This window comes from Hydra vulgaris, chromosome 10 (assembly GCF_038396675.1).
Source record: "Hydra vulgaris chromosome 10, alternate assembly HydraT2T_AEP".
Classification (NCBI taxonomy): domain Eukaryota; kingdom Metazoa; phylum Cnidaria; class Hydrozoa; order Anthoathecata; family Hydridae; genus Hydra; species Hydra vulgaris.
In genome coordinates, this window is record NC_088929.1 from 12,082,501 (window position 1) to 12,110,000 (window position 27,500).

Consider the following 27,500-nt stretch of genomic DNA (forward strand, 5'->3'; position numbering starts at 1 on the left):
CGAACACATTGAATATTCTACTATGACTCAAAAAGAGTACAGACGCCCTATTTTAGTATTCTTTACTACGAAAGCGTCGCTAATGGAGTTTTATAACTCAAATAAACTTACTTTAAATAAAGAAAATGTACAAATTATAACGGAGGAGATTTCCGAATCACCAAAGGAAAAAGAGATGCTAATCAAGCGAGCAACCATTTCGGGACAAATCACGTTTTTAACTCGTGCTTTTGGACGTGGAACAGATTTTGTATGCAGTGATCAAAACGTGATTGCTAATGGTGGTGTACACGTTATACAGACTTTTTTTTCAGAAGAGTTGAGCGAAGAAATTCAAATTCAAGGCCGAACAGCTCGACAAGGTATTAGACTTTTAATGATATTTGTAAAAAAACAATATTTACACATCTATGTAAATACATTCATATATATATATATATATATATATATATATATATATATATATATATATATATATATATATATATATATATATATATATATATATATATATATATATATATATATATATATATATATATATATATATATATGCATGTATATATATATATATATATATATACATATATATATATATATATATATATATATATACATATATATATATATATATATATATATACATACAAATATATATCTATATACATGTATATATATATGTATATATATATACATATATATATATGTATATATATATATATATATATATATATATATATATATATATATATATATATATATATATATATATATATATATATATATATATATATATATGTATATATATATATAAAATATAAATATATATATATATATATATATATATATATATATATATATATATATATATAAGTATATATTTAAAGTTTATATATATATATATATATATATATATATATATATATATATATATATATATATATATATATATATATATATAATAGTAAAAACATTAGTTTATTTCGTCATTTTACACATTTTACAATGTTATTTTTAAATTTAAACAAATATATATAATTACAAGCTGACTGGGGCAAGTAGAAGTCAAAATAACTTGTCATCAAGCCCCTTCGTTAAATACAAAAAATAAAATAAAATTTTACAACTTCCAATATTATATTAAAGAGTGAAAATAATAAGTTTAAAAACAAATAAAAATTTGAAGGTTAAATATATATATATATATATATATATATATATATATATATATATATATATATATATATATATATATATATATATATATATATATATATACTTTTGCATGGTTGTCTTCAATTTTTACTATAAAATGTCAGTTTTAGGTTTTTTTTAATTTTAAAAACCGGGAAACTCTTTTTTACCTATTTAAGAGACTGCCTGCTCAAACCAAACCCTCAGTTGATGTTGCAGCACTCCGTTATATTGTAAAATACATTCTAACATATCATAAATTTACTCTCATTAAATCTGAAGTAAGACAAATGGTATACTATAAGAATATACCTGTTTAAGATGATCTGTTTGATATTGTAGATTGTTAATAAAAAGTGATAATTAATTTATGCTAAAAAGGGGTTTCAATCAGTTATTTATTACGAATATATTATATTTGTTATCTATTGTTTGTCGGAAAAGTTGGTTTTAATTGTATTGAGTATTAAGATATGGCTTCCGTAAGCACACGAGTTGCAACTAGACACCCCCGTTCAGGACCGGCTTGAAGTAATAAAAAAAATCAACTTTATACTTCTAGTGATGTTTACAGACTGTGTGACTTCCACTTATAGCACGAAAACTAATATTGCATACATAAAAGATTGACAAATGTAGCACATGAAGTTTTAAGTATCTTCAGCGCAGCAAGTGTCCCAGCACTGATGCAATCACAGCAATGATAACGAGCATTCTAGCAATTGATGAAAAGAATGTAATCAAGCAAATTAAGAAATTGATTGATAATGTTTTGGTAAACTTCCCAGTTCTAAGAAGATGTTCATCACTCACCAAAACTATTTGAATTACAATCATCAAACACAATTTGTAATGATTACAAACTGTATATGATATATTTACTTGTAATTATGTTGACCGTGGTGTACAAAAGAATTTACAATGTATTTTTCCATTGTTGCATAAATACCTCAAACAGAATGATCTTTTTGGTTGGATCAAAAAACTAGAAAATGATGAAACCAGTCATATGTTTGATATATATAATAGCACAATCAGAAAATAAAACATGGGACAAAATTGAACTACACCTACATGAGTGATGATGCTGATAGTAATGGGTGTGATGACGAAGAACTGCAACTAAACACGGTTGATGAAGTTCTTCACAGCAAAATTTCCAGTGGTAATCCTGATGATGGTATATCCAGAACTGTAAAAAACTTTGGACAGATGCAAGGTTGGTAACAGAAATGCTTGTATTGTAGTGAATGCAACGCTAAAAGATATGAAGCTATTGCCAGCAGAAACTACAATAGATCCTGAAAAACTTATACGCAAGAAAGGTTTTGGTGACAGAAGCAAGTCTCTAAGCATACTGCCAAGCTGTAAGAATTAATTTTTATTGTATTTGATAGGAAAAAAGACATAATTTTTGTTGAGAAGTCTGGTCTACCTTGGATCATAAAGGAAGAACATTATGTTATTGTATCATTTTAAAACTTTTTTTTTAAAAAAAGTACATTGAAATTGCAAATCCTCTGGAAGCAATTGCAAGTCCTCTGGAACGGCTTGTTTGTCTGTTGCAGACTAATAAACTACCATTTCGGAAATACATTTCTGCTATTGATGGAGGATGTGTAAGAGGTCCTATTAGTTTCAGGGGTGCAATTATGAGTGCACTAAACTTTGATCTAAAGTATTGCTAGCAAAACTGGTTGAGATAAATAATTTAGTTAAAAAAGATCTCATTTCAGATCAGAAATATCTTCTTATTGTATGCTTACCAGGGCAGCATAATTATAAAGATAATGGCAAAAATACGTCTTTACAGAAAACATTGCCAGTAAATTTAAGCAATGTTAGGTGGTTGGCAAAAGCAAACAGATTTTTAAAATTGTATATGTCAAAATAAACTCAATGTACGAAATTGCACCTTTTATAAATATTTATGCTCAATTGTGGTTTAACATCAAGAGTCATACTTCTTGTGCTAATAGTGCAAAGAAATTTTTTACTTGATAAAGCAGTGTTATGAGCTTAGAGTAGAAGATCGAAAAATATTGTAATCTTTGTAGCAGAACAACTGAGAAAGACGAGTAACATGAAAATGATTTTTAGTAGATGGCACAAGAGACGCTTGCTTTTTAGAGCAGTGTCCATTATAGTATTTATAGAAAAGAGAAAGAGAAGCACCATTACAATGACGTGATAATGGTTGGAGGTTGGCTGCAGGGTAGCTGGCTATTTGACTGCATTAACGTTTATAGCAGATCTTTATAAGAAGATCTAGATTATTGCAATAAAGATTAACTGAAGAATATTGAGTTTGATCTGAATTAAAGTTTACTAGCCATTGAGAGCCCAACGCTGTTGCAGAAGTGAGATCATTTTCAAGCTGTTCCAAACAATCATAAAATATTTGCTTTAAATCAAGAGAAGAATAAATGGTAGTATTATCAGCAAACAATGAAACCTAAGATATGAGAATTTTTATGAGATTATTAATGTTAATTAGAAAAAAGGTAACGGATTAAGAATAGAACCTAGAGGAATTTCTGAAGTTGCAGGATTAAAGAAAGAGTGCTGTCTATCGAGAATAACTTTTATTCTACGATTGGTAAGGAAGGATTCAAGATGTTACCTGATACCCCGTAAGAAGAGAGCTCATCAAAAAAACCATCAGATAATAGAAAATTCCCAAGAGAAAAAAGATCATTTTAGAGGAACAACGAAACGGAAAGAAGCTTAGGATAGATTGCTTTGTTTTGTGTAAGACTGCGGCATATTTCTTTTGTTTTCCACGTTCCTTTTTAGATTGTCTAATTTAACTATTAATATTGCTGTCTTACAGTCGAGGTTTGAATGGCTTTTTGAAAAAACTTTACATTAAAATTTATCAACAAAATAATATCCACTATAGCTATTACTTTGATGGTTTGATTTAAGTGATTATTCAAGTATCTGGAATAAATTTATTGAGAAGTGTCGTAAACTGGTAATTCTAGAAAATGTTTAAGAAAAAAAAAATTTATAAATCAAATACTTTATCATTATTGAAGATGACACTTGCACTATGTCCTACAGCCATCAAATTACGTATTTTTTTGTTTTTTGAATTACGGCATAAATTAGCTATGGGAGATCAAAAAAACGTTTCAAAATGTAGAAGATTTCAAAAAGAAATAAAAAGAACGAAAAACAAAAAAAATACTTTATATTATTTATTAAACACAGATTTTGATTCATATTATTATAAGCCTTTCTTTTAAATGTAGATCATATATATAATTTAAAATCTGAAAAACAAAGTAGTTACTCCCAGTAATTATTAAAAAAAGGTTAAAATTTTTTGACAATAACTATTATCTAAAATCACGTTTTCTCGCTTTTTATAATTTCTATATATATATACATATATATATATATATATATATATATATATATATATATATATATATATATATATATATATATATATATATATATATATATATATATATAAATATATATATATATATATATATATATTTATATATATATATATATATATATATATAAATATATATATATATATATATATATATATATATATATATATATATATATATATATATATATATATATTAAGTTATTATATATTCACTTTTACTTTTAATCAATCTATTTATGATATTATGTATTAAACGATATCTTACTTTATCTTTTATAAATTTTGTATAAAGTTTATTAAACTATGTACAGTTTTATATATTCACTCTTACTTTTACCCAATCTATTTATGGTATTATGTATTAAACAATATCTTATTTTATTTTTTGTATTTTTTTTTAAACATTCCTTCAATTTTTCTTTTAAACTATATATTCTTGAAACAACTTTGTAAAAATTATATATTGTAACACAGTACGCGGCGATAAGGCAAACCAATGCCTTCTTCTTGCTCCGGCCAATAACTTAACTGTAAATTTATGAAAACTGTTATATTTATAAAACGACAAAAAAAAAAAAAAAAACGATAAAGCAAAATTGAAATTAAATGTGTCAAAATATAATCAGCTTGATATTTAAAATTTTAGTAGTCAAGCCTAAAACAATGGCGTTTATTTAGTGATTTACAATCAATTTCAAGATTTGATTAGACAGTATAATCCATAAACTAACTTTTTTCCTTGCTCTGCCCACAGTTTGGACTTATGTAGTGTTTTTCTGTTGAATCATTAGCTCCAATAAAGTTAAGAAATACGTAAAAATTATACCGTTTGTTAACATACAGTTTGTAGGAAGATTGTGAAGAGACAAGATTTTTATTGCATAGTGTTTGTTTTATTGACACATTCATGGCAAATTTAAAAGAAATCTTTGAAGCATTACATTGTATAAAAGAGTAATTCCTTTCAGGTGAAAGTAATAATAAAGTGCATTATATGTTTAAATAAACGAATTTATTTAAGATTTTTGTTTTACTCCTTTTTGATTAAAATATTTGATGACAGTAAATGACAAGAGCCTATTTCTCCAATCCACTTAACGCTCAATGATGAAAGAATTAAACGGCTAAATGACTTTTTCATGTATCTGAATTAAATCATTTGTTATTTGACCTAATTTTAATAGAGGCAAAAGAAGTTGCAAAGAAATCGTAATTCGGAGAAATTATCTTGTCAATAAGCAAATTTAAAAAGGAACAATTCTCACTAAAAAAACGGTAGGCTAATACCAAAAAAGAAGCATCAAAAAGCTTTAAATGTAATATGTTTAATGTTGCATTGGAAAATTTTAATAGTCAAATGACAACAAGAATTTAATAATTGAAAAAGAATGTAAAAAATTTTCTTTATTTGGTCTTATTATAAAGCTTTAGCAGACTAAGACCTACGTTTTAAAGCTAAAAAGAAAACTTAAGAAAAAATCTATTTTCTGAAAAAGTTTCTCATATTTTTTTCCGTAGAAGAAAAATGTTAGTTTGCAAAAAGAAATTTATGCAGAGAAACACTCATATTTCCCCAATTGCGTTTATTTTTTTAGTTTCTCTTGATATTGCACATTTGATCCTCTAAAGGCAAACAATCTTTTAGCAAGCACACTTTATCCAAAGGCTATCTTTAGTCCACAAAAAGCTAGGAGCATTGCACGACTTAATAATCCTTTACATTGAATTAGCTTTAGCCAGTAGCGTGTCTTATAAAGAAATCATTTTAAGTTTCCGCTAATAATTCCAAGAACTTTAATATTCGTTAATGTGATTTTAAATTTTTTATGTAAGTATTTGCTTTGCTGCTTTTTTGCTGTCAGCGTCTTTCAATCTTTTGAATAGGTTATATTTATTGAGACAATCCCCTTCTCATCCTGGCACATCTATATCTTTTTTTTGCTTTTTGTGTCAACGTGTTGCATGTGACACATTTCCTACAAAGCTACGGCAAGCAATTGAGTCAATTACTATTGCTGTTCAATCTTTTTGTAAATTTTCTTTCAACTAGCCGGAGTTATATTGAGGATTGGTTGAAAGCAAGTTATATGCACATATGCTAGCACTAATAAAGTTGATGATTTGTTGGTGTAGATTCAGAAATCAGCGATTGAGATAATGTAGCTAGTGGTATTGATGGTGGTGGCACTGGCTTAGATTCTAGTAATGAAGATAAGAAACTCTGAGATTGAGATAAACGTGAATCAAACGTGATAACAATTTGAAATATAGACACATCAATTTTCTTGAAGCTGAGTAAAAAAAACACTGTTTTAAAATCCATTGACTATTTTCATGTGTGTAAAAACTTCAGTAGAGCTAAATGGTTTTGCTTTCAGTTAACTAAAACCTTTTTTTAACTAATTGCTGAACTTTGTCTCTTCATAAAACTCTTGAAATAATTTGCGCCAACTCTTTTTAACATGGCAACAAACACCAACACCTAGTGGCTGCAGTGACGAATTTATTTATCAGCTCATGTGACGAATGAGCTGATAAACCAACATTAAAAAAGATATTGTTTTTAATACAAATTAGTACAATTGGTAACATTTATTAGGCGTCTATTGACGACCAAAATATGGTTACCAGTAAGTATATATCCAAAGTTTGATTTATTTAATTTAATATTAAACTTATTAACAAATTTTTACCAAATCGACTAAACTTTTAAACTGGATTTTTTTAGTGATGGAAACTTACACACCAGTGAGCCACTACACGAAATGCTTATCTTCCATCTATCCGGACGGAGATGATGCGTATACGGCATCGTCATAATTCACTCTTTGTTGAGTGAGAGTTTGCAACTTTTTATTTTTGCCACTGCAAGCACAACTTGTTCCTTGGTGTAATATTTTTTTTTGCCTGCATGTTTTGTTCCATGTATATAATTAATTTAAAATATAGCTAATATTTGGTTTAAAATTAAACCAAGAATTCATATAAGTTCATTAGTCAGTTAAATCATTAACTAATAATTTATAGAATTAATAATGTCTAAATCAATAAAATAATAGATAATTGTTAAAAGCCTTATTTACAAAGTAAAAAATGGCATTTTATTCAACTCCATAGTTCACCGCTTATGGTTTTAACTCGTATCTTTTAACTAAAAACGAGAATATCAATTTTACATGGTTATCACGGATTTTAATGCAAACTTAGTTGACCTAAGAACGCTATTTATATAAGGGGATACACATATATGTGCTCTGTGATGCAAACTTTGAAATCATCTGATTTTGTATGCAGAAAATAATTTTATTTGAATGTTCAAAATAAGTAAAATTTTGGCTATATATTGCGACAGTAAAAATACCTGTAAAATAAGAACCACGTCATATAAACTGATAAAAATTAGGGTAAATGTAGCATATATCCACATTAAACTCTAGAAAAAATTTCAACCGGATTGGTTTACTTGCTAAGGATTTATGGCAGTTTCAGTTTATGTTTTGTTAGTTTTTCGTTACTCATACCTCAAAATGTTACCAATTACTGCAATATTCCGTCATTATTTTAGTAATAATTGTTACATAAGTGCTCTGCTATGTAATACCAGTATTTTTTGTTATAACTTTTTTATTATTACAACTACCAATTTTGATTTTGTAGACCAAAATATTTGATTACTTTTTAAAGCGTGAATTGACTTGACTTATGCGTTGCGTGAAAATATCAGTATTTTCTAAGTTAAAAACTTAAGGATTACAAATAAGGATTTTTTCCTTGTAATTTAAGTAACTATATCCTTAATTTTAATCGTTTGTTTTTAATAATATTTGAAGGTATGTTAATGGATTGTTATCCAATATACATTCAGGTTAAGTTTTGGAGAAGGGATAGTTTTTGATTTAGTAAACTTAGACTTAGTGAATTACCACAATGCCAAATGAAGCAAAGTTTCACAATAAAAATTGAACATTTGTATGCTTGCTCTGTCTGGAAAAGTATTTAAGACAGCTGACTGCGTTCTAAGCACATTGAATATGCCATCTGTACGTGACAAAGATCAAAATCAGTGATTTTTGGATACCACAATTGCTCTGCAAATCAAGTAGGAAAATTTTGTTCAGGAAACAAGAGGGTGAAGAAGTCCTATTTCCTCATCTAATTAATTTCAGTTCAATACAAGTGAAACCTGAAATAAGACGCACGATGTTTTATTGTCTAATTTGCCGAACTGGTTGTTCTAAGCTGCAAGATCATCCTCTAAATTTGCTGTTAGTCGTTATGAACTTTAACATTGCATGCAAAAATAATGAAGAGTAATTGACTAAAATAGTATATTGAGCTATTTTAAACATCCTCCTGAAGAACAAAAAAAAAACCTTTGCCCTTTAGGAAAAGATTTGCCCCACCATTGCTCTTCAATAGAGTTCAGAGAAAACCTGTTCAGTCGGCTGCTCTCAACTTATTTCCAAAAAAAAGTTATTCCCTGAAATAACGATTTGAATTATTAAAGCATCTGAAAAAGAAGCATCATTAGCAAAAATATCTATTACTTTGTCCGAAATAAAAGCTATGTTCATTCAGCACAAAAACGAAATACGGACATTATTTAAAGAACAAGAAAAAGTATTCGTCGACTTACTTAACGATAATTTCAAAATAATCACGCCTAGATGATATTGAAATAAAATACACGCCTAGATGATATTGAAATAAAATACACGCCTAGATGATATTGAAATAAAACCATTGGATTGCAATAAAAGGCTACACTTGGTAGAAAATGTTATAAAAGGCTTAAGAGAAACCATTAATTTTCACGAACATTTAATCGAACAAAAGTTGAAAGCTGCTAATGGTTCTAAAGAATTTGAAAGCCCATATAATATTACAATTTTAAACAAAAAACGCAGAATATCCGAAGATAGGTCAAGGCGTAGAAACTTAAGGATAGACGGAACTCCTGAAAAAATCAATGAAACTTAGGATGAAACTGAACAAAAGGTTCAGAATTTATTTATGTATAAATTTAGGAGTAAAAGGAGTCAAAACTGAAAGAGCGCATTGAGTTGGAATTAAAAAATAAGCCCGATCCTGAACCATTATATTGAAGTTGTTAAGGTTTAAAGATAAGTCAAACATTCTAAAAGAAACAAGAAAATTAAAAGGTCTGAATATTTACGTGAATGAAGATTTCTCTCAAGAGACGACAAGAATACGTAGGAAGTTACTTTCAGAAGCAAAAGCGAAAAATTTTTAATGAACAAAAAACACTTCTTTTGAATAATGATGATGATCCAGATGTAAACTTTTTTGAGGATGTCATAATCAACTAACTATAATTAAAAAATAGTTCTCGAATTCCAGGTTACAAGGCAAATAACCAAACTCAAGGTGGTGGTATTGGTGGTGATGTATGCATTTTTGTTTATGAGTCAATCAATTTTTATAAAATAGAAATTTTAAGTATTCAAAACGTGGACGTCGAGTTTCTAACAATTGAATTATTAAACCACAATAATGATAAAAACGTTTTAATAACTGCTTTGTATAGACCGCCTTGCGGAAAAAAGAAATCTTTTTTAAAGGACTTTAAATGCTACTTAAAAAAAGTAAAACACAAACAAATTTACATCACGGGAGACTATACCCTGAATCTTTATAATATTAAAACTGATAACAATGTAAAATGTTTCTCAAACACTCTATTTCAGTTCAACATTGTTTCCTTAATTAACAAACCTACTCGCGTAACTCTTCAAACCGAATCTCTCATTGATAAATTTTTTACTAACAACTTAACAACATACAAAATTTAAAGCGGAATCATAAAAAGCGATATAGGCAACCACTTTCCAATCTCGGATTTTTTTAAAAAAGGAAAAAAAAAACAAAGTACTAAAGGAAATAAAAAAGGCAGATTAATGAATTTATTATTGACGCGTTTAGAAACTATTTACTCAAAGTAAACTGGAAACAACTCAATAATTCCAAAGATGCTTATATAGCTTATGATTTTTTTTACAATGAGTTCATTAATGCTTACAATAAAGCGTTTCCGATGAAGGAAATAAAAATCAAGCTTAAAAGCATGCAAAGTCCCTGGATTACAAAAGGGCTTATTAAATCTTCAAAGAAAAAAAAAAGACTATATGAAAAAATCTTAAAAAATAAAATTTATCAAAACGAAAAAAAATATAAAATTTACAAAAACCTGTTTAAAAACCTGTAAAGAAAAGCTAAGAAAATTATTTCTCAAAATCACTACAAAGTAATATTGGTAAAAACAAAAAAACCTGGGATACAATAAAGGAAGTGGTAGGAAAAAATAAACAAGATCATGGTAATATTTTACCAAAATATGTATACACTTGAAATGAAAGAACAAAAACTAAAGAGCGAAAAGTTATTGCAGAGAGTTTTTACAACTTTTTTATAAACGTCAGTAAAAACCTAGCAAATAAAATAACTCCCAAAAATAAAAATTTCAAATCATATATGAAAGAAGAGGACTGTGTAATGGATGAGCTTGAAGTATCTTCTGATGAACTTCGGTTTGATTTTATTATGTTAAAACCAAACAAAAGCTCAGGTCTTGATGACATTAGCCCAAGGGTTGTTTAAAAAGTTTTTAATATTAATGAAAACCCCTTACTAGTTATCTTTAATCTTTCATTTAATAATGGAATTTTTCCTAACCTTTTAAAACTAGCAAGAGTAGTTCCAATTTTTAAAGACGGTGATATTTCCAAATTATCTAATTATAGACCTATCTCAATATTTCAATGTTTTTCTAAAATTCTAGAGAATAATGCATTTTCATTATTTTATAAAACATAAAATGCCTAATAATAATCAGTACGGATTTAGAAAAAGGTACTCGACAGAACATGCAGTAATTAAATTAGTTAAAGAAATTTTAAACGGATTTGAAAACAACCAATATACTCTTTGGGTTTTTATTGACCTCTCTCTTCGATACTGTGGACCATAGTATCCTATTTTACATAATTAGAAATTATGGAGTCAAAAATAATAATTATAGATGGTTTTTTTCCTATCTTAACAATAGCAAACAATGTGCATCTTATGATAAAGCCTGTACTAAACTCGAAATCATTTCTTGCGGAGTTCCACAGGGATCTATTCTAGGGCCTTTATTATTTGCTATCTATATAAACGATATTTACTTATCTTCTTGTTTATTAAACTTCAGGTGGTTCACCACTAAAAAAAAAAAAAATCCCTAAGTTTCATAATTTCAAATTAAAAAGTGTATAAGAGCATAACATAAGAAAATAAAAAACAGCATGAGTGTCATTTTATAACAATTAAATTCCTAAAATTGCAAAAATATGTCAAAAAGTTGCAAAATCAGTCAATTTTGAATCACATTTTGAAAAACAATAATTAGAAATTAGAGCTTCATATTTGGCAAACAGTTTAGTGCACATAAAGTCAAGGGCCTGAACCAAAATCACTGCTATATTCTTAGTAAAAGTTGAAATTTTCGATTTTTATTGGCAAAAACATCAAATTTTGGGGGGTTGGCTAATGAAAGAAAATAGTAAAATGTAAATATTTCATTAACTACTTTGTTTTTAGCATATATTTTGGTTCAGGCCCTCCATCATTATATGTAAAACATGTCCTGAAAACTTGAAGCAAAAACCTTAAGCCATTCAAAAGTTATGACATTTCAAAAATTAAAAGTTGCACAAAAAAGTGAATGCATAAAAACAACAATAAACATTTTTTAACTAAAAAAAGTATCAAAAATTTCCAGATAAGTATGGTTTAAAAGTTTCCTGTCGTTGTTCTTCATCTTGCCAACCCTTATTAATGGCTTTTAAATGTATCCTTCTACTTTTTTTTTCAAAAGAGTCTTTTTTATTCGTACTGGTAACGCGTTTTTGATACCTACAAAATGAGGACACTGTGGATTTTATAACATTTTCAAGGTTGAGGTGACTCATTACTCTCTGAACACCAGCAGTTTCCTCATTAAAATACAATGCAGCTGAGTTCACTTCCAACTCAAATGAAGCTTTGTGAATAAAAATGTTTATGGGCATCTAGACCATATAATACAATTAAGATCCTCATTAGAATTCTGTGTTTGACCATGAGTGCATTTTTTCAAAAGGTTTTCATCACCCAATTCTTTAAACTCTTATTTAATGCTATGATATATCCATACTGGCAAATTAACTTTTTTTTCTTGCTGGCACTTACCGAAACATGCTCAACATTTTCGTCTTCTTTTAGGGTAGGTGTTTTGGTCCACTGGTTGCCATGAAATGCTTTTTTTCTTTTTAAACTTTTTTTTTTTGCTTTCCATTATATATGTACATTTAAAATATATAATATAAAACTGATAATTTGTACTAAATAATAAAAAAAAATACAAAGCTTTTTAATTACAACAATAAATTTTCAGAAAATAGTGTCTGATGAATCATACAAAAATAACAACTTCCATACACTGTTATATTCTAAACTTTTGTCAAATTATGCTGGCCTTCTAAACTAATGCGTGACTAACCAAATTTGACAAAAAAATAAATAAATCAAGGCAAAGAGAGAGGGTAATTATAAACATAATTTTGTGTTGCTAGAGGCCGTTGCTATGGAAAGTTGTCTGATAAGGTCTAAATAAAGTGAAATACCTCAAAAATACTCAAGATATATCAAAACAGACTCCAAAAACGTTTATAGCTATGTTGAATTACTAAAAAATAAAAGTAATCTCAAAAACCAACTTTTGATAAAAATTTAGTTTTTTTTAGTGGTGAACCACCTTCAATCTTTTTGCTGACGACACTAAGGTTTTTATACCCACTCAAACAGAGTCAATCTTTATCACTATGAACCGTGACCTTGACAACCTCAATGAATGGTTGAAAGCCAACAAACTATCTCTAAACAAAATTAAAATCAAATATATTGTTTTTTCTAAATCCTCCAAATCTGAAACTTTGCCCCTAAAACTCCCAAATGTTTCAATAGAAAAAACTAACTTACAACGGACATTCTGCATTAAATTCTTAGGCGTTTCACTTGACGAACAAATAAGTTGGAAAGACCACATTAATTTAACAGAAAATAAAATTTCAAAGAGTATTGGAATTATGTACAAGACAAGACATATGTTGGATAAAAACTGCTTAAAACTTATCTACTTTTCATTTATCCATAGCTATATCAGTTGATGTAATATTGCGTGGGCCAGCACTAATTCATCAAAATTAACGCGTATCTTTAGTAAACAAAAACAAGCAAGCCGTCTTGTATTAAATGCTAATAAATACACCTGTGCCAATCCACCACTTAGAAAGCTTGGAGTGCTTAATGCTTATTAATTAAATATTTACAGTATTCTTTTATTCATGTTTAGATTAAAATATCGTATGCTGCCAAATATTATTGACGACCTTTTCTTTATTATAAATCATAAATATCAAACTAAACATTCATTGCATAACTATTAGGTACCAAAAACCTTATTAAAACAGTCTATTTTCTCAATAACATACCGCGTGCCACATTTGTGGAACTCATTCCTTCCAAATAAAAGTAAAACTATAATTTCACTTCAAACTTTCAAAAAAACATTTACTTGATTATGACTTATCTCAAATTCTTTTTTATTTCATTTATATATATATATATGTATATATATATATATATATATATATATATATATATATATATATATATATATATATATATATATACATATATATATATATATATATATATATATATATATATATATATATATATATATATATATATATGTATATATATATATATATATATATATATATATATATATATATATATATATATATATATATATGTATATATATATATATATATATATATATATATATATATATATATATATATATATATATATATATATACATAAACATATATATATATATATATATATATATATATATATATATATATATATATATATATATAAATATATATGTTTATATGTGTAAAAATATTTTTTTTTTATGTATAAAAAAAATGTAAAATGTTTACATAAAAGTATTTATATTATTTTACTGATATTATAAATTTTTATGATAGATTTATGATAATGTAAACGATACAACGGGGTTAGATGATAAGACTTTTGTCTTCTGCCTGCTCCGGTCATATATTAACTCAAAATATTTTATTATGAAAATGACGAAATATATTGAAAAATAAAAAAAATCTGGCGGTCCTTTATCTAATCCATGTAAATATTTATACTTCTCGAATTTTTACATATATATTTGTAAAATATATATGTAAAAGTTCTTTATACTATCAAACAAAGGATTAAAGAAACTGGTCAGAACAGTAAACCAAACATAAGTAGTAAGATGTAGAGCCATATTTTTATAAGAACTTCTTAAGAGCGAGTCAACACTTAAAGAGATTCTGGTACAGTTCAGGTTGTTTCTAATTGTAACGATTTATCAAGTCTTGTGAAGTCTGTTAGTCAATCTCGCATAATTTCTGGTAAATATTTTGTCGAGCTCGGAATTGATTGTGGTAAAGTTTTTCTCAAGTTTTGTCTAAGCCTTCTTGATTTTGCGTTAAGGGTTGATATCAGCTCACCGCCTTAAAAACATTATCTCGCTGAAAGAACTGGCAAAGACCCTGGAGTTAAGAAACAAAATCTTGCTCAGGTATCAAATGATTCGCCAAAAACTTAACCCAAAATTGAATAAATCTAATCGCTGAATAATGCAAATGGAGTTGAACTAATTTTGGCTTTAATTTTTTAGTTTTTTACTCCTTACACCTCAAAACGTTACCGATTACAAATGTTTGTTAAACAACAATTTGATCACATATTCAAACATACAAAAAATTTAAAAAAAAAAATAACGAAAATAGTAAAAAAAATGACTAGCAAAAAAAGTTCTTGATATGAAAAAAGTCAACAAAGTTTAGCATTTAAATTATTTTTTTGAGGTGTAAGGAGTAAAAAACTAAAAAAATATAAACTAAAGCTGCCATAAATCATTTACCAGTAAACCAATACGACTGAAATTCGGACTGAAGTTTGGTGCAATCATTTGCTATATTTGCACCACTTTTTATCTGACAATTTTAAAGGGTTCTCATTCTTCAGGTGTTTTTATTGTTGCACTACAATGTCGAAATTTCACTTAAATTGAACATCTAAATTAAATTATTTTCCGCAAACAAAAATGAAAAATCAAAGTTTGCATCATAGGGTAGCTTAATGTGTATGCTATAACCCCATATAAGTAGCGTTGTTAGGTTAGCTAGGTTGGCAATATCAGGATCCATGCTAATCGTGTTTATTTTCGGAAAAAACTCTTAACCGGCGTAAAAAGTTATAAAAGGATACGTTTTAGGTTCAAAGCCAGCAAATTTGACTTCCGAGGATTTTATACTTTTTTTTTAAAAAATATATATATTACACAACCGAAAATCTGACCCTTCATAGTAAAATATTAATAAAAATTTATACCATTTTAATCAGAAAAAAATTCTCCCCAACATGCTTAAAAAGTATTTGCAAAACGTTTATTTAATAAAAAGCAGGAGTAAAAGAATAAGCTTCTCATAACAATTTCATTTTATCCTCTATTTTACTTTACTCGATTTTACTCTATTAGCTGAGATTTTATTTGAGAATTTATTTGCAAGACAAATTTTTGTTAAACAACAATTTGATTACATATTCAAACATACAAAAAATTTAAAAAAAAAAATAACGAAAATAGTAAAAAAAATGACTAGCAAAAAAAGTTCTTGATATGAAAAAAGTCAACAAAGTTTAGCATTTAAATTACTTTTTAATTTAACTCCTACGGGCATATTTCCAAGAGAAACATGTTGTCTTTTTTAAACTTTTCAATTTTTGGTTTGAATTCTTTTCAAAATGGCATTTACGCTTTTTATTTGACTAATTCTTAGTCCAAATAAATTCAATCGCATTTAAGTCTGGAGATCAAGTTGTCGAGTGTTATAAATATCTTTTGTTTCCTTTGATCCACGCTTTAACAATTCAAGCTGTGAAGTAGACGCCATGTTTTGTTGAAACTGGCACCACTAGTTTTGATATTTTAATTTTTCTATTGATAGAACTATGCAGCTCTCGAGCGTCTTGTATTAGAGGCGAAAACATGTTTGTACTTTTGTCAGATAAGAGTGGTAGCTAACTTCCAAATAAGAAGTAAACTTCAAACATTTAGATGTTTCTACCTATGTTAAATACCTTACAAAGTATCTGGTTAAGGATTGAAATAACTGGTTAACTCAGAACAGAAATTCAGTAAAAAAGGTCGGTCTCTCCCCACCTCCACCTTTTACCCTATCCAGGCGGCATTTAGTTCTAAAAAAACGTCTTTTGAATGTTCAAAAGACGTTCAAAATGTCTTTTGAACGTTCATTAAACGTCTCTTTAGGACCAAAAGGCCTGTGTAATATTACGAATTTCAACAGTTGGGTTGAGGAAAGAGTAAAATCAATACTTTTGTGCGTTTATTACCTTTCACTACATTTTCCTGTGGTTCATGTTTTTCTGTATTTGTTTAATAAAACTAAATTGTAAAATAAAAACCATAAATTATGAAGTTATTGATTTTTGTTAAGGAAATAGTTTTTCTGTCGTAGAAAAAAAATGTTATGTGTTTAGTATGCTAAAGTGTTTTATAATGTTTAATATTAAAGGTGAATAAAACTTTGTGACGTCGCTTAAAGCTTTATGCCTTTTGCAAATCATCAGCCATTTTTCTTTAAATCAAGAAAAAACCGTTACAAAATGCAAAATGCAGAAAATAACGGAAAAAACAACAATAAAACAATGGAATGAGATCTGACATTAAAACAAAACAAATTTTAATTAGCGAATTGCTTAATCATCCGTTTAAAATTGGGCGAGAAGATAGTTCTTTCGATGCCTTTACTTATATATTATTTCACTTATTTTGTTCAATAGTTTTGATTTATGTTGAATAGAGTTTCGTATTTTTCGTTTATGCATTGTTTGCGGAATTTCGTGGTAGGATTGTAAGCGTTGCACTGTTTAATTACTTTCCATTAAACAACTGGATTTAAATTTCCATTTTTTAATTTCTAAAATAATTTCGATAGCTCAGTGTCATTTTTTTATTTAATAATGTTTAACAATTTATAGGTTGGGATTTTTTTTTAAATGGTGTTTCACTTTTACCAATGTAAAGTTTATTGACAGGAGTGTTAAAAGGATCATTCTTGTTACGAGATAAGTTTAAATTGCATAGGAGTGACAAATTTGCGGACAATCTTAACTCAATTAAATGTGTAAGCTGATTTAAAAAAGTGGGCGGGTGGTTTCAATTTGCATGAAAAAAATTTAAAGAAATCCTAGGCTTAGAGTATGATTAAAAAGCATGGTCATTAAGATTTAATGTGACGTCAAAGCAATTTATAACTTTCATGTTACACTGCACAGTGGTTTGAAATAATTAAAAAGTGGCATTAATTCTAGATTTACGAAAATCCGATATAAAAAGTTCTGATTATGCAAGATTGTTGCAAATTTTCATGTTCTGAAAGAATGTTTTTTTTAGACCACTTGGCTTTCCCGCAGATGCTCAAGGTTGCCATTTTTTAAAGAATAATTATTTCGTAAAAAAGCAATAATTTGAAACTTTTATTTTATTTCTTAAACCACACCTGCGAACCTCGGTATACTATATATCAATCGAAAGAATATTAAACAGGCTTTTAGAGTTTTTTGTTAAATATTTTAAAAAATTACGTTTCATGCCGTAAAAATGCAGGAAAAGATTTTCAGACTAGGAAATAATAGCATGTTTGAATGTGACTTTTATTAAATTTTGTATGTTTCTGTAAAAATCTGATTACTGATGGATTAACTTCAATCCTTCTTCTTTTAATCCAATATAGGTTTTAATGCCGCCCGGACCCGCCCAAGAACAATTAGTTTTAATTTAAAAATATTACTACTTAAATTGATTTTTTTTTTTTTTTTTTGCATAAAACATGACAGTCATTTTCAATCAAATTGCATAATATTGTCATAAAAAGATATATTTGTGGCAACTTTAAGACCTAAGATTAATATAGCCTCAAAATACTTCCTTTAAGTTAATATAACCTTAAAAGCTTTCGCAAGTTGAATGAATTTACAAAAAATCTTTTTGTCGATTTAAAATTGTGTAGATAAATAATAAAGTACAAATTGTCTTAAATGAAGTTAAAGTATAAAGATATTATATCTTATGTGACTGGTAATGTTATTAAAGTGTCGGAATGTTTAAAATTTTTGGAGAAGAAGAATGTTAGAAAAATTGAAGGTGCTCAAGAAAAAGAATTAGAAAATAAATTATTAACATTACATACCACGTACAAACAAAAAATGAAGGATGTTCAATACCCCAAGTATAAATTTTATTGAAAGTCAATTTCCTGGTTAGAACATAAATTTAATTTTGCATTTAAAGAAGTTATCTAGAAACTCTCAAACGTATTAGAAACGTTAGAATTAAAGAAAGAGTGGCAAATATTGCCTTTTAAAGACAAAGGAAAACGAGCTAAAAGAATAGCAGTTTTTAACCTGTCTGAATAAAGCTGAATTTGATACAAAGTATATACTCGAAACAGCAAGATACACAGCCAAACAAATATGTAATAAGAACTTAGAAAAAATTATCATATGCATTCTTTAAGATCAACAATTGGCATATGATATCAATAAAAACATTGACAAAGAAATTAAAAAAATGTCTCCAGAAGAGGGACTTGCTTTTCTATTAAATTATGATTTTACTAAATCTCAGTACTTGGCGATAAGATTGCAAAGTAAAGAGAGAGGTGCAGATATTTATCCGCTTTACAGCAATATTCTGGAGTCTAAAAAAAAAGTGAAAACCAAATAATATGCACATCTCTGACAAGGAGGCAAATTTGCCACTACAATGTCGTCAAATATATACTGTTCAATGAATAGTAGAACTACAAGAGGCGCAAATTATATCTAAAATTACTAATAAAGAAAAGGACTCAATTGAGTTGATTATTGTTGTAAATTAGGGATTTGATAGAGCCAGTAATTTTTCCCAATTCCATCAAAAGTTCGATAAGTTATTTGAAAGTTCATCAGACAATTCGCTTTTTTCTGTTACCGTTGTACCTTTACAACTTCAAACATATGACTGGGGTGTGTATTGGGCAAACCCAACTCCTAATTCTGTTAGATTTTGCTGACCAATGATCTTAAAGTATGCTAAAGAAAGTAGAGAACTTATTCTCGAAACTACATTTTTTTTTGAACAACAAATAAAGGAACTTTCTGATATTACAAAAATGGCTACCAAATGCAAAAGTTTTTAATATCAAAAGCTTCTTATTTTTAACAGCCATCTATGGAAAAGTTTTAGCGGAAATCACTGAAACGCCGTATCATCAATTGTGTCCGCTTTGTAAAGCAACACCTACTGAAATGAGTCACATTGAAAACTACACAAACAAATTACTTAACACTAAGAAAGCATTTTTACTTTTAGGAATAAGTCCACTTCATTGCTGGATCCGTTTCATGGAATATTTCCTTCATTTGTCGAGCAAATTGGATATAAAACAATGGTTTTATATCCAATATATCTTTTATATCCAAAAGGAAAAATAAATAAAGATTATGTAAAAGCTCGATAAAATCTTCCACAAAAAGATTTTAGGAAAAATTAAATTTACAAGTTTACATTTTAAATTTACATTTACTAGCCCCATTCAGGTGGCACTGGTTCATCTAATAATGACAATACTTCACGGCGAGCTTTTTCTGATCCAATATTGTTCTCAGAAATTTTGGATATAGATATAAATTGTATTGTCCATTTAAGAACAATATTAATATGTTTGTCTTGTCAAATTCCAATTGATCAAATCAAATTTGAAAATTATTGTCTAAAAACAGTTTTAATTATCAATGAGAAGTATTCATGGTATAAAGTTCCTACTTGTGTTCATAAAGTGTTAGCTCATGGAGCTCAAATCATGATTGAATTAGCTTTGCCAGTTAGAACTTTTGGCAAAAATGCTGGAGAAAGTCTTCACAAATGCCATAGAAAAGATTGTATGGATTGTGCAAGAAAAACCTCAAGAATTAAGAACTTATCTGATGTTTTTTATTAAGGTTTAGAAAAATCAGATCCTTATATTTTCAGAATTATTTTGAAAAGTCGTTTGAAGTCTGTATGTATATCAGTACTACCAGAGGAGGTGTTGCAACTTTTACGGGTTGAAAATTTCACGTAAGGATGTTAATGAAGGGAATTTACCCAAACAAATTGATGTTTATCGACAATTAGATTGTGTTGATAGAGAAGCCGAAAGCAGTTTATCCGATAGCGAATAAATACGCAGCTATAATTACGAAATTTACATCTAATTAAAATAATTCGTGTTCATTATTATTAAGTGATATCAGTGCTTCTACTTTTCTTGTTTTTTCTTATTCCGCAAGCCCCCTTACTTGGGGATAACCATTTTTGTATTTTTAAAAGAAAATCAAATTTTTTGATTAATTTTTATCTAATAATTCTATTTTATATATGTTAAGATATAAATCAAAATTTAAAATTGGAGCGACATTTTTAGAACTTAATAAAAATGACTGTAATGTTTTGCGTAAAAAAATATCGATTTAAGTAGTAATATTTTTAAATTGAAAATAGTTGTTCTTGGGCGGGTCCGGGCGGCATTAAAACCTATATTGGATTAAAAGAAGAAGGATCGAAGTTTATCCATCAGTATTTAGATTTTACAGAAACATACAGAACTAAGTAAGATTCACATTCAAACATGCAATTATTTCCTAGTTTAAAAAGTTATCTTTCTCAAAAATATTAAACTATAACTCTAAAAGCCTGTTTAATATTCTTTCGATTGATATATAATATATTGAGGTTCACAGGTGTGGTTTAAAAAATAAAATAAAAGTTCGAAATTATTGCTTTTTCACTAAATTATTGTTCTTTAAAAAATGGCAACTTTGAGCATCTGCGGGGAAGCGCCGAGTGGTCTAAAAAAAATTCTTTCAGTACATAAAAGTATGACTAATTGGCAACAATCTTGCATAATCAGAACTTTTTATATTCGATTTTTGTAAATCTTGATTTAATGCCACCATTTAATAATTTCAAACCACTTTGCACTGTATTGATATTGTGAGATTGTTTCTTAATGAAAAACTAGTATTAACGCTGGAGTTTTTCTTTTTTTAACATTCTCAGTTTCCTTTCTTTTTGAAATTTAGGTACAGAGATAATATTTGAACAGTTTATCTGTTAAAGTTAAATGTGAAATAAATTAGAAACATTAATGTGAAATAAATTAGAAACATTAATGTTCGCCCAAAGTCTATATCTCACGTTAGACGTTCGAAATTACCCCACTAAGATTGTTTGTTATTTACCCATGGACACAAACAATGGAAACAATTAATCTAATGAGGTTGTGTTAACATACCTAAAATTAAACACGCGTTTAAAACCCCTTCATTGTGATACTCTTTAGCAACAACAACAAACGCAGTGGTTTTAAATCTATAGTAGCTACAAAAGGAAAGTTTCTCAAATAAAAAGTTGCATGGAATTATCAGAAAAAATTAGGATCAATTTATTGTGAACAAAAATTACAGCTTCATTACATAACTGCACCAAACTAAACATAGGACAACCTCTTAGCAGGTAAAAAGAAATTGCTAAATATGCTTTTTGATTGCCATTTGACCATTTTCGGAGTTACCCCGCATTTAACATTACACTTTTCTTCTCTATGTATGAATGGGTGGATGTATTATGAATAAATCTATTTATATATGAATGTATGTATACATGTATGTATGTATGTATGTATGTATGTATGTATGTATGTATGTATGTATGTATGTATGTATGTATGTATGTATGTATGTATGTATGTATGTATGTATGTATGTATGTATGTATGTATGTATGTATGTATGTATGTATGTATGTATGTATGTATGTATGTATGTATGTATGTATGTATGTATGTATGTATGTATTTATGTATGTATGTATGTATGTATGTATGTATGTATGTATGTATGTATGTATGTATGTATGTATGTATGTATGTATGTATGTATGTATGTATGTATGTATGTATGTATGTATGTATGTATTTATGTATGTATGTGTGTATCTATGTATGTATGTATGTAAAATAACCAAAAAAGTTAATTATTGATTTGTTTCAACAAAGGTAAAGACGGTTCCTGTAGTATGGTCTTGCGAGATAGCGATCTAGAAAAGTATCTGGGAGTTAATTATTCGAAAATTATTTGCATGCTGCGAAATGAAAAAGTAATTTACGAAACTTTAAATTCAAAACGAAACAAACTTTTTGATTCTACCTACTTGAATATAAACGCACAAGTAAAAGAAGCAAAAGAAGAGCATTTGTTAGGGGAAAAATTTGTTAAAAATTTGAATAATAATGAAATTGACAAAATTAAAGCTTTCCTTAGCGAGAGAAACATAGGATCTACAAATAGTGTCATTAACTCGCGTACTGTTTGTCTAATGGACGCTACAGGCTCCATGGGTGATTTATTAAACAAAGCTAAGATTACAGTTGGCACCATGTTTGAGCGGGCTTCGGCTATTTTAATTGAGAATTCTATTCCAGCAGACTCATTTCAAATGCAATTTGCAGTGTATCGAGATTATGATTGTTTGAATGATGGACTTTTGCAGTACTCGCCCTGGGAAACTAAACCTGAAAATTTAAGACTCTTTATAGATAAAATATCAGCTCATGGTGGCGGTGATTACGAAGAAGCAATTGAAATTGGCTTGTGGCATGTTAACAGAGAGAATGAGGAGAATACAGTTAACCAAGTTATACTGATTGGTGATGCACCTGCTAAAACAAAAGCTCAAATTAATCGCTATAGAAATGTAAAGGGCGAAAGTTATTGGCAAAAAACTGATTTTAAAGTTCCCACCTTCTATAAAGATGAAGTGGAAAAACTAAAAAAAAGTGGAATAGTAGTTCATACTTTTTACCTTGCCAACGGAGCAAAGTCAAACTTTCAAAAAATTTCAACAAAAACTGGGGGGTTATGTGAACCACTAAATATTGATTCGTCAGACGGAGCTAATGTTTTAACGGACATTGTTACTCGTCGCATATTAGGCAACGTTGGTCAGCTGAGAGGTAAAGGAAATGAATTGGTAAACGCGTACAATGAGAGATACGCTAAATCATATAAATAGTTTATATGGTTTATAAACAATTTTACATATATATTTTTTATTTTTAACGTTATAAATGTTAGTATGATTAATTTTTATAGCTGTATCAAGCTAGACAGGTTTAGCATTTTCAAATTGTTTAGTTTAACCTTAATTGAAGATGAATATTTTCTTTTAATTTTTTTTGTTTTTTATTAAAACTTATGTATGTGGATATAAAAAATTGTTTTAAACAAAAAAATATTTTTTAGTATAACTACTGCATACCAAATAGTGAAAAACATAAAAACAAAAAGATTTAAATACTTTACCGTGAATTAAAATATGTTTAAAAATCACAAATATTAAACTTTTTACATTTTTAATGCTGTATTTTTAAGCACTATAAATAACTGCTCTAGCTGTCAAGGATACTTTTGAAACAAATGTTCGGTTATTACACGGTTTCACAAGCGCTAATTTGGCACCAAACTTATCAGTTTACAAAAGCTGCTTAGTTTTTTTGTTGTTGTTCGCAGTTAAAAACTGTAGATCAATATGGGTCAAACTTATAGATTTCAGAATTTCAGCATTTTAAGTTTTCTATTATATTTTTATCACTAAAATAGTTTAATTAGAAAAAAACTTAAATAAACTTATTCACCAAAGCCCGCACAAATCTCTTTATTTTTTCTAAAATCTTTAGTACTAAAATTATCAAATAAAATAAAAAAGACTAACTTATTAATAATTTAAATTTATCACAATTTTTTTTTTTAAATCATAAACGAATTAAAAAATAATATATACAATAATACAACTCAAGAATGATAGTAACAACCACTAAATAAAGTTAAAATGTATTTGTTTTTAAAAATTAAAAATTTTTTTTTTTTTAAATATATAAAAGCTTATACTAATAAAGGTTTGTCTGAAGTACCTGAATTGTAAAAGTAACTGTATTGTTTGTTTGCTTATGCGTAGAAAAACTTATTACGTGTTATGTTTTATTTGTTATATATACAAATTATATATTGCCCTTTATATTTGGTAACAAATTTTGCATAGCCTTGAATTAATTTGACACTAATCAGCAATATTGACAGGTTTTAATAACTTAATATTCTTAAGCACGTCTCATAAACTTTCGTTTCCTTCCCAAAACTTTACGGGTCCTCCTCACCATAAAGTATAGCCTCTTTGATTGAATTTTAAGTAAATTAAGATTTTCGCTTTACTTGGTTCGGTTAGTTAAAATTGTACTCGTCTACAGAAAAGAAAATGTTGTTCTATCTACAATACATATACTCTGTTTCATACTTTTCCATATAATTTTACAGTTTATTTTAGGAATTTTAAAGTTACAACCCGGAGACAAATGATATAACAACTAGCTAGCAACTTTTTTTACTTGACATACTGTTTCATATTTATTTTCAATTTAGCCTTTTACAACTTGAATTAAAAATTTTAACTTTTGGTAATAGCTCAAATACATTTATGAAAACAAATAACTAAACTAATGACATTTGAATTTTATTACAACGTGTTGCTATCTAAATATCACAGCCTTGCAGCTATCAATATAACTACAATATACCATTAACTCCATATCACAGCATTGTAGCTTTGCTGCAAAAAAAACAATAAATTTGCAGTTAGTGGGTGGTTGCATATGACAGCTTTGTATGTAGCAATATTGTTAGGAAATATCGATAGCAACAGAGTGAGAGTATGTTGGTAGCTATGATTTAACACAATTCTAAAGCTTGTTGAATTTGTTAAATTTTTTTTCTCAGTTTAAAAGAAAAACGTAATAACAATTTTGTTAAAAAACGTTTGTTAAAAAGAAATATTATACAACTTTAGTATACGACCTTCATTTTAAAATTGAAGATATTCAATTAGTTGAAGTTATTCAATTAACAACAAGTAATGGCAGAAGAACCCTAAAAAAGTAGCTAATTCATCTATTTTTAAATTTAAAAAGCAAGTTAATGTAACAAAAATATTGATTTTCTAGAAAAAAAAACTAATATACTCATAATTGCAATAATATGTCAACAGACAAAAAAAATGTTTTAAAAGTATACATGGATTGAAGATAAACAGGCTATTAATTTGTAGAAATTTTTAAATTCCAGGAAAAAACGGAGAAAATATTTAACTCAATAACTGAGCACGATCCGAAAACGTAAACACTTTATTCAATGAGGAGAAATCTGTTCCAAAACCACAAAAAAACACAAAAAATCAATTGAATGTTTTTAGTTAAGCTAATAAACGGATTTACAAGTTCCACATGTCTAAAATACTCAAGATTGAAAATGGGAAGAGTTCTTATTTAGACAAATTAATATGTTTATGACAACATTTCCTTAAACAAGATGAATCATTGGTTGTACTATTTGTTCAAAAACCTTCATTGTTGTTAAAAACAGAGTTTTTATCTCCCGTTTTAGACATCTTATAGATTATAATGTGATATTGAAATTGTTTTTTTTTTTAGTTTGTTATATACTTTTTTTTTTCTATGTTATTTTTAGTTTTACAACTTTATATAAATTTATAAATAGTTGTATAATAATAACGAGAATCGTTTAGAATTATATATGTTTTAATAAAAAAGTAAGATAACGTGCGAAGAAAAAATATAGAAAACATCAAAAAAATATCACTAAACCTTCAATAATAAAACAGCGATTATATTGTAAATATCTTTGAAAAGAAAACTAAAAAATGAAACAAACTATAAAAAATATAAACTTTTATTTGAGTCAAATTCGAGACAAGTAAATAAACTGAAAAGTAATGGTTCAAAAACACATGGCGCATTATTAAGGAAGTAATTGGCAAGAAAAATATAGACAAAAATACAAAAAAGTCTACATTTAAATCATAAATTAATTGTTAATAACTCTACAGTATTGTAACACTTCATAACTTTTTTTGTTTAACTTTCTCAAGTTAGCTTTCAATTATACTTGACATTTAACAACGCTGTTATGCTTAATCATGATCTTACAGAGGAAGAACTACCAATTTCAGTATTTTCGTTAAAACCTAACAGAAGTTCAGGTTTAGATGATATCAGCAGTAATGTCATTATCAAATCAATCAAGTATAGAGTAAACTGGGGTAAGAGTAAACGGTTTAGCTTCAACTTCAAATATTTTTTTAAAGTAAAAATACTGTATGCTTATTTTTTTTTGTCTTAAAAAAATTTTTTACATTATATAAATATTTAAAAATTAGGAAAAAATATATTGAAAATCTTTAAAAAAATCAATTTTTATGAAGAAAAAAAACGTTCACTTTTCCCCTTATAATTAGGATAAAGTAAACTAGTTAATTTGTAATAAAATTTTTTTAAGATATTAGGAAAATCAATACTAAGTAAAGATATTAGAAAAGTTAGGCAAAATTAATTTTTAAAAATAACTAATCTGTTTAGAAGTAAAGTTCACAAAAAACTATTTTAATCAAATATACGAAAAAAACTATTCATTAATTAAAAAAAAAGAGTTGTTTTATCGTCAGAAGCAGGTTCGCGGCATTTTTTGATGCCAAAAAACTTTCACTAATTTTCTATTTTTTGAGTAAACACGATTACAAACCCAAGACTTGCAACTAAAAGCTTCAAA

The 27,500-nt window shown here is 27.3% G+C and overlaps 1 protein-coding gene across 4 annotated transcripts in view; it reads left to right on the forward strand.

Annotated features, from left to right (window-relative positions):
- LOC136085795 (uncharacterized) overlaps positions 1-24,055 on the forward strand; it is an 89,985-nt gene extending 65,930 nt beyond the window's left edge. For 2 of the 4 annotated variants that reach the window (XR_010641183.1, XM_065807262.1), the window contains 2 exons: positions 1-362; positions 22,883-24,055. The exon at positions 1-362 is cut by the window's left edge and continues 389 nt beyond it. Coding sequence is in view for 2 of the 4 variants with exons in the window: in XM_065807262.1 (XP_065663334.1) it covers positions 1-362; positions 22,883-23,898 (1,378 nt within the window). In the remaining 2 variants the exon portion in view is untranslated. Of the gene's footprint in view, positions 363-7,334; positions 7,497-22,882 lie in introns of all 4 variants that reach the window. The other 2 variants (XR_010641182.1, XM_065807264.1) reach the window with 2 other exon arrangements.
- Positions 24,056-27,500: the final 3,445 nt, after the last annotated feature.